Consider the following 14,531-nt stretch of genomic DNA (forward strand, 5'->3'; position numbering starts at 1 on the left):
AACACCGTTACTTGGCACACAAATATATATTACAGGGGAAGGTAACAATCTACAGTGAAATCCAAGTGAAAATTTCTAACATAAATGCATTACGGAAGTTTAGTAGACAATGAATGGTAGGAAGTGACCACCAGCCAGTGGGGGCCAAGTGAATGCAATTTGCAGATGCAGAAGGCATTAGGGTGGGATTTGTGGACAAAGGTAGGGATGGGGATGAAGAGACTACCAGCTAACGAGGCACCTTGCAAATGTGATGGGTGCTGTAGGCAAAGGTAAGTGATGATGATGGAGGGACCACCAGCCAGAGGGATCCAAGTGAACATACCTTGCAGTTGCAGATGGTGTTGGGGTGGGGGTTGGGGACAAATGTAGTTAAAAGAGTATGAAGGAACCTTCAGCTAGCAGGGCCAAGTAAACACAACTGGCAGAAGCGAAAGGCGCTGTGGTGGGTTTTGGGGACAAAGGCAGTTGAAGGGGATGAAGGTATTTGGGTGGGAGTTGAGGACTATAGGAAGGTGATGAGAATGAGACACCAACAATAAGAAAGGAGCCCAAGTGAACACACCTTGCAGATGCGGAAGGCGCTGTGGTGGGTGTTGGATACAAAGGCAGTTGAAGGGGATGAAGGTGTTAGGGTGGGAGTTGAGGACTGTAGGAAGAGTGAAGTGAATGAAGACACCAACAATAAGAAGGGAGCCCAAGTGAACACACCTTGCAGATGCGGAAGGCGTTGGGGTATCCGGTGCGGGTCTCGGTCTTGTCGAAGAACTGGCTCATGCGCGGGAACCTGAGCAGGCGGTTGAGGCGCACGATGACGGGGCAGGGCACCTGCACGCGGCACTGGGACGGCGGCCACCACAGGTAGGCCATGTCCGTGGGCATCAGCGACGCGAGGTCGGCGCGCCACTTGCACGAGCGCCAGTAGTTTAGGCGCAGCTTGTGCGCGTCCGTCTCCATGAGGCCCTGGTCCAGGTAGCCTGCAGCACGCACGGTGCATGTTCATGTTGGGGGAATGTTGGGGGCATTTTCGGGGCCAGGCGCACTTCACTTCCAGCTGCACAACACAGATCTGGGGCATCTATTGTGTGGCACAGTTGTCCATGTGTGACACAATTCTGGGGCATATTTTGTGTGGCACAGTTGTCCATGCGTGACACAGTTCTGGGGAATCTTTTGTGTGGCACAGTTGTCCATGCGTGACACAGTTCTGGGGCATCTTTTGTGTGGCACAGTTGTCCATGCATGACACAGTTCTGGGGAATCTTTTGTGTGGCACAGTTGTCCATGCGTGACACAGTTCTGGGGCAGGTACTGTGTAGCATATTAACACTTTTCTGAGCAGCCGTTTGATGAAGACATTTTCATATGAAGTAAAACAAACAAACAATACGGGTCCGTGGTCAACCTGGGATAGCGATTCACATCATCGAACGTCAGTAGTTTTAACAGAAATACCGATTGTGAGAATGTGAAATGTAACTCGTTAAAAAAAGAATGGGCATAACTGTACTGAAATTTAAACCGACAGTAATTATGAACTCAGAGCGAACTAATGATCTGCCAAAGTTGAGACAAAGAATACATACATGTTAACCAAAGAGTGGAAAGAATTGGACTTTGGTTATAATGTGTGCCATATAACTAAAGGGACACACATTGAATATTTGTAAAAAAAAACTAGGCTAGTTTACCTTCAATTTGATGTATGATTTGTTGTAACTAGTCTACATTAAACTGTTGTAATTTACCATTGAAACTGTGACACTCCTTTATAGATACCCATTGGGCCCCTTTCTTATTACTTATGTACAAAATTTTCAAACCCCAGAATAAATATATTATAAACTATACTGTGTCCATAACTGTAATGTGATCTGTGCGTAGCTCATAACTTGTATGATTTCCTATGAATTCTATCAAAAAATTGTATGTAATTTTCGTCTCAACCGGGGCACCCTGGTTCCAGGATCCCGGAGAGTTTTCTTACCCTCTCCTCCCCACCCCATCAAAGGCATGGTTCTGCCTTTCCCTGTTCTGCGATTCCATTTAATTACCATGAAACACAGTATGCATTAAAACATCACGAGATCCTTTGTGTTTGGAAGAGGAGGCAAGGCCCGGGGTTCTCTCCTTCACAATCGTGTGCATGTGTCATTGGACGTGAGTGTACAGAGGACCAGCCTCAGGTCATTGAACCCTTTTGATCATCCAGTTACGTGGCTTCGACTCGAGGCAACAAACATTCACCCGCACGTCTGTGTGGAATCCGAACGACTGTCTCTCTTCGAACGCCAGTCACAAGGGCTTAATCACCGCTTGTTACCTCGCCGGTTGCACACGCGCCTCTCTGTGTCTGTGCTGATGAGCTCTAGCGTTTGGCACTGCCTGTAGTTCCTGGATGGTTGATGAACTATGTGGGTTTTAGTCTATGGAGTGGTAGGAGAGTACGCAGAATTTCATTTCAGGGAGGATGGGGAATACTAGGGGCATGCAGATTTCGCGAAAAGATTTCCAGACCAGATGAAAGCTAAAACAGTGTAGCAACGTCTGTGTTTCGTGATTGGGTGAGTTTCTCACAGGTACATATCGATTCTAAAAACACAAATCAGAGTGATTCAGTGCAGAAGTAAACTCATCCTGAGTGGCTCGGTCAAATATGTCAACGACGTCTCTCGCAGACGGCCGCCAATCGCAAGGAAGAAACCACAGGCGCGGATGTACCTTGTTGCATTCTAATAAGTTTTCAGATCTTTTCACGAAAAATGCGTGCCCCTAGGGATAGAACATCTTTGCCTGCAGGTTGCTATCAAATTATTCCCTTTGGTTTGTGGGAAATATATACTTATGTTTAGAATAAATCCCTCATCTCCCCTCTGTGTATGTCTCTGTGGAGCAGGTGTCCGATATAACGTTAAAGTTAATCAGGTTATCAATTGGTAAGCAAAACAAGCTGTTGCTGCATGAAGGATAACACTACATGTTTAATAGCATGAAATGAACTCACTAGCCAGATAATAATCGTAAATTTGCAGCCATAAAATTGATACTGTCACTTCAACAAGAGTAAGAGAGGTAGATGACGTCGCAGGTGTGGTACGACCCCAGACAGAGCTCCTACCTTCGTGGGCATGTATGAGTATGTCTAAGAGGTAGATGACGTCGAGCTCCTACCTTCGTGGGCATGTATGAGTATGTCTAAGAGGTAGATGACGTCGCAGGTGTAGTCCAGACCCAGCCAGAGGCCCGGGGTAGCGTTGTTCAGCTCCCAGAAGACGGAGCGGCCGATGACGAACACCAGGTTGTACAGCACGGCCAGGGTCACCAGCAGCAGCCACTGCGACACACGAGGGTCAGTTACCTCCCTGCAGTTGGCACCGCATCTGTACAGCTGGTTCCTCCCTGTACAGCTGGTTCCACGCGCTATGCCTAGAGACCGGAAAAATTCGCGAATTCATTTCGCGATAGGCTAAATTACAAATCGTTATAACTCAGTGCTGCCTCTGTTATTGGTTCACAACTCACCTGGATGACTCTGGGCCAATGAGAAACACCCCCACCAAAGCTTTATCGAATCACAGGCTGCTACGTTGGGACGTCTCACAAGACAGCGGCGAATGAGTGGGTGACATTTGACCGAGTGTACGTAGAACTATGGAGTCCATCCTTCAGGTCATTGAACCCGCGAATTTTTCCGGTCCTTAGCTATGCCACATCTGTGCAGCTTGTTCCACGCGCTACACCACATCTGTACAGCTGGTTCCACGCCCTACACCACATGTGTACAGCTGGTTCCATGCACTACACCACATCTGTACAGTTGGTTCATTTCGCTACATCACATATCTACAGTTGGTTCCACGCGTTACACCACATATGTACAGCTGGTTCCATGATCTACACCACATATGTACAGATGGTTCCACGCGCTTCACCACATCTGTACAGATGGTTCCACGCGCCACACCACATCTGTACAACTGGTTCCACGCGCTACACCTCATCTTTACAGATGGTTCCTTTCGCTACACCACATCTATACAGATGGTTCCACGCGCTACACATCTGTACAGCTGGTTCCACGCGCTACACCACATCTGTGCAGCTGGTTCCACACGCTACACATCTGTACAGATGGTTCCACGAGCTACACCACATCTGTACAGATGGTTCCACGCGCTACACCACATATGTACAGCTTGTTCCACGCGCTACACCACATATGTACAGCTGGTTCCTCGCGCTACACATCTGTACAGCTGGTTCCACGCCCTACACATCTGTACAGCTTGTTCCACGCCCTACACCACATCTGTACAGCTGAATACTTTACAAGTGCGACCTTTTTTATGGTTATTATCACGTTTTAGGTAGTTTCCGAACAAGCACTTAATATAGCAGTCGTCAGCATGGTGGTACTTCCTTGAAATGTTTACTTTCTATTTTATATATTTCGTGTTCCCTAGGCACAAAAACCATAGTCAACACAAACGTAAATTTTTATGGCCACAATAAATGCAGAAATTTGTAGAAATTACTTTCAGAGTGACTCATGAAATACAGATACGGAAAATATCGTTTACGTTCGTTAACTGTGTACAATCAGACCAAAGGGGTAGAAATGGAAAAAAAAATTTCAACGGGAAAATTATTATAACTCTCTTAATACGAAAAATAATTAAAAATTCTAGGTTTAGTACCATAAACGTTTGTTTAAAAAAAAAATGATATGAACAATCATTGTTGCAAATAAGGAAACAAGTAGAAGGAAAAATTATAACTTTTTTTAGTAGTTACTGTATGAAGTCCTTTCAGAGTGGGTTTATTATGGAGCGCTACACAACCGACGTAGTGAAGTTATGTTTTGACTCCATTTGCCAACATGGTTTTGTGCATTTTTTACGTAATTATGTTTATATACCACAATTGATACACACGCACTCCCATACAAGCATTGCGTTCAGTGTTTTTTTTTTTTTTTTTTTAGTAGTAGTGTGTCCAACTCTTTAACCGAATCATAATTTGTATCCAGTATTCTACTGCAATATGAATGCATGCCTGTTGCATCCTGCATTACTGTGCTGTGCTCATGTGTCTATGCAGATTTACCGCGGGCCCAGCTTAACATAGTTTTGATCTAGTTTAAATACAGGGGATCTAGTGATGGTTTCAACCGCTGCTATGGCTGACCAATAACCGAGCAAAGCTCATGATACATGCTACCCTTTTCCCATGGCTAATCCTCATTATCATTTGCGCGTAGGCGTAACCCAGACACCTGTTACAAAATAACGTAGTATTAAGTAAGATTGGAAAAGAAAATGAATCGTTTTGTAGTAAATTTGTTCTCAGATTGCTTTTATAATCTCATCTACAAAACATGTTTTTAATTTTTAAAAAAAACTGATGTTAGAACAAAGTATGGTTTATTGTCGCTTCATGTATTTTGTTGTAAATTCACGTAATTTTAATTGACAGTGTAACCCCACGCATTGCCGCGGGCGTTATGTACTAGTTGAGTAGCCCCAAGCACAGTGTTTTGTTAAGGCGCTTTCACTTAAGTAAAGGCTGTCCATATTATTTTTGTATTTCCTGTTCACAGAGACTTTCCAGATGTGTAACAAGTGAAAGCTCTGGAATCAAATTTGATTTGTTTATATCTTGAAGTTAATATTTGTTTGTGATGAAGGGTATGTGTATTTGAAGAATAAAAAGTTGATATCCAACACTTAGCACACCTCTGTCTGCAATAACACCCCTTGTTTCTCTTGCGGGCATACGTAACAAATCAAAACGGCGAATGAATCTAAACCCTAGGCTCGGTATCATAGCAAATATGCCTATGGGAAAACGGTACAGTTTACATTACTCATAACTCATTGGAGTATCTTCTGAACATATCAGTGTTTTTTTCTGTGTAATAATATACTGACACGAAGTGCGAAACTGAAAATGTTCGCACGAAAGAGTTTTAAAAAATAAATAAGTGTTTGACTATATTCTCAATTTACAATCAGCACTGTGTTGCATTATTTAAATTTTCTGAATAAGATTAAAAATGTAAAATTTTCAGATAGCTCAGACCAAAATTAAACGTTTATAGTGTGACATGATTTAAAGCATATTTGAACTTAGTGTCCAACTTAAGTTGGCGGAGAAAATTAGAAGCCATTTTTTTTTCCCCAAAATAAACCGTTCAACTTTATTCTCGAATTTAATTGGAGGGAAAAAAAATTTGACTGTGTTACGAAACCTTAACCGACGCAGTACAAGACGAACAGAAGCGGCACAGACACGGTACAGACATCCGTTTTGTTTTTTTCAAGTATTTCGGAATTCCGATTCTTCACCGCAAAGGAATAAAATGTTTCGTACTTTTACAAAAAAAAAATCCTCTGGAAACCAGTTGCCAAAAAGAGAGAAGGAAAAGGGTGGTGGCGAGGTCGGGCCACCATAATCCCACAAGGTATGCGCGCGTGACGTCAGAAGCCTAGAAGGCCCGCTCAGCTTCCAAGGCACCCGCGCACGGGACAATATTGTAACTTCGTACAACACACAGCTATGATTATTTTTGCATGTATGAAATACGTTATTCGTAGAGACGCGGTTTCATTTCGCGACATGCTAGAATCCAAATGTGTTTAACCTATCGCTGCTTCAGTGATTGGACCACAGGTTGTCTGAAGGAATCACAGCCAATGAATAATCCTCAACGAAAGAATTATCGAATCAAAAGCATCCTAGTTGACAGTTGTCACGAGTCAGTGGCCGATGAGCGGATGTAATTTGTCCGAGTGCATAGAGGATCTTGGAGTCTATCCTGTGGGTCATTTAGTTCGCGAATTTTTCCGGTCCCTAGTTATTCGATATAATGCTGAGTATTTCTTACGAAGATTGGCGCATTATCTTGTACTATAAATGATATTTCATTCGAGCGTTATTTTTTCTTCTTCAAAATAATTGAAAAGATAATCGAATATTTAATATTTGGACTTTATTTTTGGTTTAACTATGCCTATTTTCGTGTGCAGTTGATACTGGAAAGCTGTTCAGGGAACGGTTTACAAATAATTTTAAAAATGTTGTAGGAGCTGGGACAACACAAAAGCTTGAAGCCCGGGTAAGAATCCGAAACCGGTATTACTGCGAACACTATTTTACAAATACCGGAAATGTTACATGAATATTTATGTTACATTTACAACAACAAAAATAATACAGTGTGTGTGGACCAACCCTGATCCCAGAGGCTTGTCTCTCTCTCTTTCTCTTCTTTCACTTTTTCTCTCTCTACCCTCTCCTTCTCTTTCAATCTTTATCTCTCTCTACCGTCTCCTTTCTCTCTCACTCTTTGTCTCTCTCTCTAGTCTCCTTTCTCTCTCACTCTTTGTCTCTCTCTAGTCTCCTTTCTCTCTCACTCTTTGTCTCTCTCTACCCTCACCTTTCTCTCTTTCACTCTTTGTCTCTCTCTTTACACTCTCCTTCCCCACGCTCCTTCTGTCGTCTCGAGCACGCGGGTCGCCAGATTCCCTTTCATCTCGACGTCCCAGGGAAGAGCCGCAAACAGCGAGAGAGAATTTCCCCGGGATTACAGGAACACACGACCTCTCTCGGCCGCGCAAATTTATTCCGACGTCCCATCGTATTATTATTATTATTTTTTTTTTGCGAAAGCTGAGCGAAGGAAAAATGTTTCGCTACGCAAAATATAACAACTGCCGCAGTGGAGAACCTCAAGGATTTCCTCGTATATATATATATATATATATATATATATATATATATATATATATTTTTTTTTTTTTTTTTTTTTAACGGGAAACACACACAGACGCACACCATTGCGTAACACTTCCGGCAAAGAAGACGCGAGGCACCTACAGGTTGCCCCAGAACTCTATGTCAAGCCAAGATCAGTTTACAGGCCTGTTAATTACGGGTCCAAATATTAATATATATATATAAAGTTTAGTTTTGGAGTATCAAGGATTTTTTTTTTCAAAAGTTTAAAATTACTCACCTTGCACCAAATTGTTAGATACTGTGCCCACACATTTTGATTAACCTTACTATTGATGACAATTCACAATATAATCAAACATACTATATTTTTGCAGGGAAAAATTCTTTGAACGTCTTATGTATATTATTATCTATTATTTTGAAAAATGAGTTATATAATTTGGAAATTTTTCTTAAACTACCCATATTAAAATAAACTTACATAGTAATGTTTTTACAGTATTAAAAGCCAAAAGTTACTTGATTATAAAAATTGTTTACGCTTATGTTGAGAAAAAAATTTCTCCCTCCCCTAACTCTAAAAAAAATAGCAATTTTTGGTTTAATATTATATTGTTATTAAAAGTATGGTTAATCAGAATTGCGTCATATAAAAAAGTATCAGTATGTAATAATGTTATGCTTGGTGGGGATATTAGAACTTATCTCGCAACTTGGTCTCTCTCTTTCTTCCTCTTCTCATTGTACATGTATAGTGAAGAAGGCCTGCAGTCTCACGAACGGGCCAGCTCCATGTAAAAGCTCGCGGAACTCTGAGGCAATGGAACAATCTGCACGGAGTTTGCACAAACAAATAAAATATTTAACTTAATGGTGAACACATATACGAAGGTATCAGATTTACCGGTATCGATTATTGTTCCATGGATCAAAAAAATGAAGTTTGCGACATATATGGTCTGTAAATCACACAGTCTAGGAGTTCAGAGGCACTAGTGCATAACGTACGCCATTTGACTCGCTGAATAAAAATTATATTTATAGTAAACACATGTAGAAAATGTACCTTTGTATCAGATTTCCCGGTAGCATTTCAGGTTCTGTCTATAAAAAGATAAAGTTATTTTTCTTCTCCATATATCCTGAAAACTACACATTTGAGGACTTCAGAAGCTCTGGTGCACTCTGTATGGGTGACCCAGCGCGCACCTGTATATGTGTGTATGTATGTTACCTATGGACTCCCAAAACGGCTGGACCGATTTTAGTGAAATTTTCAGGCAATCTTCAGATTATTATCTTTGAAAGATTTGTGCAATGGGAGTGCATGACTTGATGTAAGCTTTTGGACATACGCCATTGCTAAGCACATGTATGTCTGTAGAAGAAAACTACAAAAAAAAACACAAATGACAACACAAGTTCAGCAAAAAAAAATTGCTGTTGTCAGGATACAAACAACCACACAAAACTCCACAACAGACATACATGTGCTTAGCATTGGCGTATGTCCAAAAGCTTACATCAAGTCAATCTTCAGATTAGCTCATCGGGCGATCCTGTTAAGTTTGGTAACGATTGGATACACAGATTTTTTTTTTATGTTTTGTGTCATATTTTTACTACAAATTAATACAAAATGCTTTATTTATTTATTTTTTATATTTTTGAACGTTCACAACTATAAGCGATATTGGGGTCGCCGGTAGCAAGTAGTAATAAAGTAACGGGACCGAGCCGTGAGGAAGGATGACGCTTGTGCGGCGGGCAGGCGACACGTGGCAACGAGGTCACGCGACCTTGGATGGGACCCGCCTCGTCAGGGGCGTATCTGTGCTGGCGAGGCGGGATGATAAGCGCGACGCTCGCTGGTGCTTCTAGCGCGGTGTCTCCTCTGGACTGGCGCGCAGTCTTCTCCCAGTGCATCGAGCAGCGACCGTGACATCACACGGCGAAGAAGTGAAGATAAAGGAGTAATGCAAGGCCCTTGAGTGCTTTCAAGAGTCTGTACCTGTTGTTTAACGCCTAAAAATTACAATGAAAACACGCGTTTTAGCCATTTTTAACTCTTCTAAAAAATACAGTTTAAAAACTTTAATCCGAAATCAAAAGTGCTTTTCGGGCCCTCAGCGAACTCTTAAATGCTATTCGTAAATAGGCCCCACTCGGATATCTTGAGTAGTTTTGAAATCGCGTTGTTTTTCCTGAAGCTCTGCGCACCGTGTGTGTGTGCCCGGGTAGGCGGAGCCCTAAGGAGTCCTAAACCCTCGGTCTGAATCTGACCCCCGGGGGGAGTCGTGCATAGCTTCCCCCTCTCCTCTCTCCATTCCCCCTGTTCCCGGTGAGGGAGGGGGAGGAGGGGGGACACGGGTCACGTGACCAGCGAGAAGCTGGAGCCCACGCGGCGATTCTCATATTTGTAAAACGGAACAGAAACATCCGTGCACAACTGCGCGACTGTGCGACTGCGAAAAAAGAAGTGTTCGCGGTAAACACTGGGTTAGCGGTGGTTCTCACCCGGGCTTTCGCGCCCCGTGTTGTCCCAGCACCTCCTGTAGTTAAGGCCCCCGCCCACCCGGGCACACACACGGTGTGCAGAGCTTCAGGAAAAACAACGCGATTTCAAAACTACTTGAGATATCCGAGTGGGGCCTATTTACGAATAGCATTTAAGAGTTCGCTGAGGACCGAAAAAGTACTTTTAATTTCGGATTAAGTTTTTAAACTGTATTTTTAGAAGCGTTAAAATGCCTAAAACGCGTGTTTTCAGAGTAATTTTTAGGCATAAAAAAATCAGTACAGATTCTTGAAAGCACTTAAGGGGCTTGCATAACACCTTTATCTTAATTTCTCTGCCATATAATGTTACGGTCACCGCTCAAATTTCACAGTTATCCTGTGCCGACGAGAAGACTGCGCGCCAGTCCAGAGGAGACACCGCGCTAGAAGCACCAGCTAGTCCCGCCTCGCCGACACACATACACCCCTGACGAGGCGGGCCCCTTAAAAGTTATTTGAAAACCTTTTCCCAAGTAGCTTTCCAGTATTGTAACTGCGCACGATTACAGTCACGACACAACAAAAGAAAGTCCAATTGTTGGATATTGGATCATCTTTTACATGGTTTAAAAAAAATTATAAACTTGAATGAAACATCAACACACACACACATATATAAACATATATAATTGGGCGTGTGTGTGCCTTATGTTTGGCAGCAGCCCCAAGTCTCCCATCATGCACTATGGTGGCTACGCGTCGATAGCTATAAGGGTGTGGAAGATATATATGACGCACATGCTTCAGTAGATTTATCGAAAGAAGAAGTGTACGAAGAAAGAAAAAAAAAATAGAAAGTGAAATGTGAAGTGGGAAAAAGAAGAAAGAAACAAACAATGCCAAAGCGTAAGAAAGAATTTCCCATAATATTCTAGAACAGTCGAGAACTACGTGTGAGTAGTGGTGATGGCTTCTGAGACTGTATGAGGCGAAATGTGATGGCTACACATCCTCTTCCTTCCACAAAGACAAAGGTGACCCAGACTGGGCGCGTTATTCATTAGTAGAGACCTGCAAAATTCGCGGATTCATTCGGTGATAGGCTAGAATTCAAACACATATACCTCTTAGATGATTTTGCTATTGCTGGCTTACTGTTCATCTGGACGAATCTCAACCAGTTATAAACCCTCAACCAAAGAAGGATCGAATCACAGACAAACCAGCTGAGACGACTTACAAGTCGGCAGCCAATGAACTTGCGTTATTTTCCCGAGTGTACAGGGGAATGTGCAGTCTATCCTGAAGGCCATCGAATTTTGCAGGTATCTATTCATTAGTTAGAGCGATCCACGTGTGGACAGGGCCAAAGGGGCTGGAAACGATGGTTCAATAAAAAACTTAATGCAGATGTGACTACCCTCATTGGTGCATCCTATTTATATAGTTGAGTATATAAGCGAGGCAATTCTTAAAATCCGTTAAACTGCTCTCTTACAAAAAAACTGTTCTTGTGACACAGTGTCTTATGTCGTCGCAATTGTTTCGCTGAAATCATTTCACGACGATTTCAAAAACTTCCCAGCGGTCGTCGAACATGGTTCAAATTGAACACAATCCAGATTCTCAGCGTTCCAACTTAAATACTTTCTCTATTACTCTTAATTAGGGACTGGAAAATTTCGCGGTTTCAATGACCACTAGGATAGGCTCCACGATTCTCCATGTACTCGGGAAACTATCACCTGGTCATTGGCTACCGACTCGGGACACCTGTTCACTGCGATTCTTATGATATTCGATACTTCTTTTGTTGAGTGTTTGCCATTGGCTCAGAGTCCTTCAGGTAAATTGCGGTCCGATCACTGACGCAGCATTAAGCTAAACGAGTTTGGATTCCAGCCTGTCTCGAAAGGATTCCGCGAATTTTTTCGGTCTCTACTCATAATTAAGAAAGGTTGTTCCGTTCAAACTTGCCTTGAGAAGTACTTCACACCACAGGTCATGTAGTTGTTTTCCAACTTATTTTGTGGTGATGTAACTGCAGCCGAAGTTTATCCTGTATATCAATGGATAACTTGAAGCAATACAGATTTTGGGGGTAAACAGTTGTTTTTTAGAATTCAAAGACCATTTAAAAAATAATAAATGGCAGGCGAATAACGAGAAGAGAAGACAAGTCCGAAATTAGATTTATCGTTTTGTATAGTAACATTTCTATACGATGTTCAGGTCAATAACGTCCATTACTTGTGTAGGAAAATCGCCAAGAAATATATTAGTGTTACACTTTCATGTTGCAATGTCTCCTTCCACTCGTGTGCCAATGTACTACATACACGCTGTTCGCCTCACACTTTATTCCTCCTCGATAAACGCCCCATTTACAGCAGACTTTCTAACTTTCAGACATTTCTCCCCCTACCTTTCTTTTCCTGTGTAAATGAAACCTAACGACCACCAAAGTTGGCAAGCTTCGGTAAAGTAACCACCTCTTCACTCTCCGTGATGTAAATTTACATTCTTTACGGCACACAGAAGAAAAAAAAACTTTCTAATTTTGTATGCTCGCTGGTGTGAACTTTAGAGTTCTCGGCTGAAATGACTTCCCTTAATTCTTCCTCCTTGGCGTAACCTCTGCGTTCTCCTTGGCAGAATGAACACCTTGAGGCTGAGTCCCAACTCAAGAGGCCGCTCACACACACTCTACATTCTCACTCTACAATCCTACTCTGCACTCTCACTCTACACTCACAATCTACACTCTCACTATGCACATTCAATATACATGCTCACTATACACTCTTACTCTGCACACTCTACACACAGCACTCTCACTCTGCAATCTCACTCTACACTCTCACTATGCACATTCAATATACATGCTCACTCTACACTCTCACTATGCACATTCAATATACATGCTCACTCTACACTCTCACTATGCACATTCAATATACATGCTCACTTTACACTCTTACTCCGCACACACTACACACAGCACACTCACTCTGCAATCTCACTCTACACTCTCACTATGCACATTCAATATACATGCTCACCATACACTCTTCCCCCGCACACTCTACACACAGCACTCTCACTCTACCCTCTCACTATGCACAATCAAAATACATGCTCACGATACTCTTATTCTGCACTTTCACTCTACACGCAGCACTCTTATTCTGCAATCTCACTCTACCCTCTCACTCTGCACATTCACTACGCATTCTCAATCTACACTGTCACTCTAAACTCTCGCACTATACTCTCTCACGACATGGTTGTACAAAGGCTAATATGCAAGAAGATTGTTTGATAGCTAGCAAGAACACAGTAACAATAAAAAAAGATATTACGTAGTGAGTATTGTCAAAATGACACATCCACCAGGAAACGGCATTAAAGCGCACCATGACCAAGTACTGTTCCGCTACCCAGGTAGGAACTATCAGCACAGAACAAGGAGGGAAATACAGAAGTGCGACTCTTACAGTAGAAACTGAAGCCATGTTTCACGCGACATGTGTCGCTATCTGTTGGGCGGGCCCATAACTACCAGCAAATAAAAGATCGGAATAGAGGTTCTCATACATAGTTAATACGTTTTTTTGGTTATATTAAGTTATCTCATTGGCGGCGCAAAACTAATTTAATCGATGCAAAAATACTTAATGCTGTTTTGTAATAAACCGTCATGTAATAACTAAAGGAGTAGGAGGTGCAAAAACTCATTGTATTACACACCACAAAGTTAGTGGCTACCTAAACAGAGTAAAATTTTCACTGGTTTGTTTGCCTGATAATATAGCTTATACATTACTTCTCCTAATAAATTAATGTAGTTATGTCAGCAATATATATTATGAAAACTACTATCTATCGGACGGGCCCATAACTACTTCAAAAAAATTGTTTGTCTGTAAAATCGGTTTACGGACGATAGTTTAACGTGACAACGTCCTAGCAAAACATTGATGAAATGATTGCATACTTTTATGAATAAAATTGAAACATTTTTATTGAATTCTCAATATTTTGTATGGATACAAAGAAGGAGTGAAATGAAATCTAAAATTTAATTGATAAATTTACTTTTTTTTTTTGCACTCATTAATTCAAATATGTTTATTACTTTAACGAAGAGATTATTTTAACTATAACTTTTATACATGTTTGCTATTTAACTTCTTCCAATCTGTGTTATTCTGTCAAGGATAGGACGATGATAGGAAAAGAAGGTAAACGAACGGGAGTGTTTCAAGTTTTAATGTGCCTCGAAGAAGTCA

At 41.7% G+C, this 14,531-nt stretch overlaps 1 protein-coding gene across 2 annotated transcripts in view; it reads right to left on the bottom strand.

Annotated features, from left to right (window-relative positions):
* Positions 1-14,531, bottom strand: part of LOC134540714 (cyclic nucleotide-gated cation channel subunit A) — a 153,298-nt gene that overhangs the window by 17,648 nt on the left and 121,119 nt on the right. For both annotated transcript variants that reach the window (XM_063383599.1, XM_063383600.1), the window contains 2 exons: positions 3,172-3,334; positions 712-977 (listed from right to left, as the gene is read on the bottom strand). In XM_063383599.1, the coding sequence (XP_063239669.1) occupies positions 712-977; positions 3,172-3,334 (429 nt within the window). The remainder of the gene's footprint in view (positions 1-711; positions 978-3,171; positions 3,335-14,531) is intronic.

The sequence above is a fragment of the Bacillus rossius genome, chromosome 17 (assembly GCF_032445375.1).
Source record: "Bacillus rossius redtenbacheri isolate Brsri chromosome 17, Brsri_v3, whole genome shotgun sequence".
Lineage (NCBI taxonomy): Eukaryota > Metazoa > Arthropoda > Insecta > Phasmatodea > Bacillidae > Bacillus > Bacillus rossius.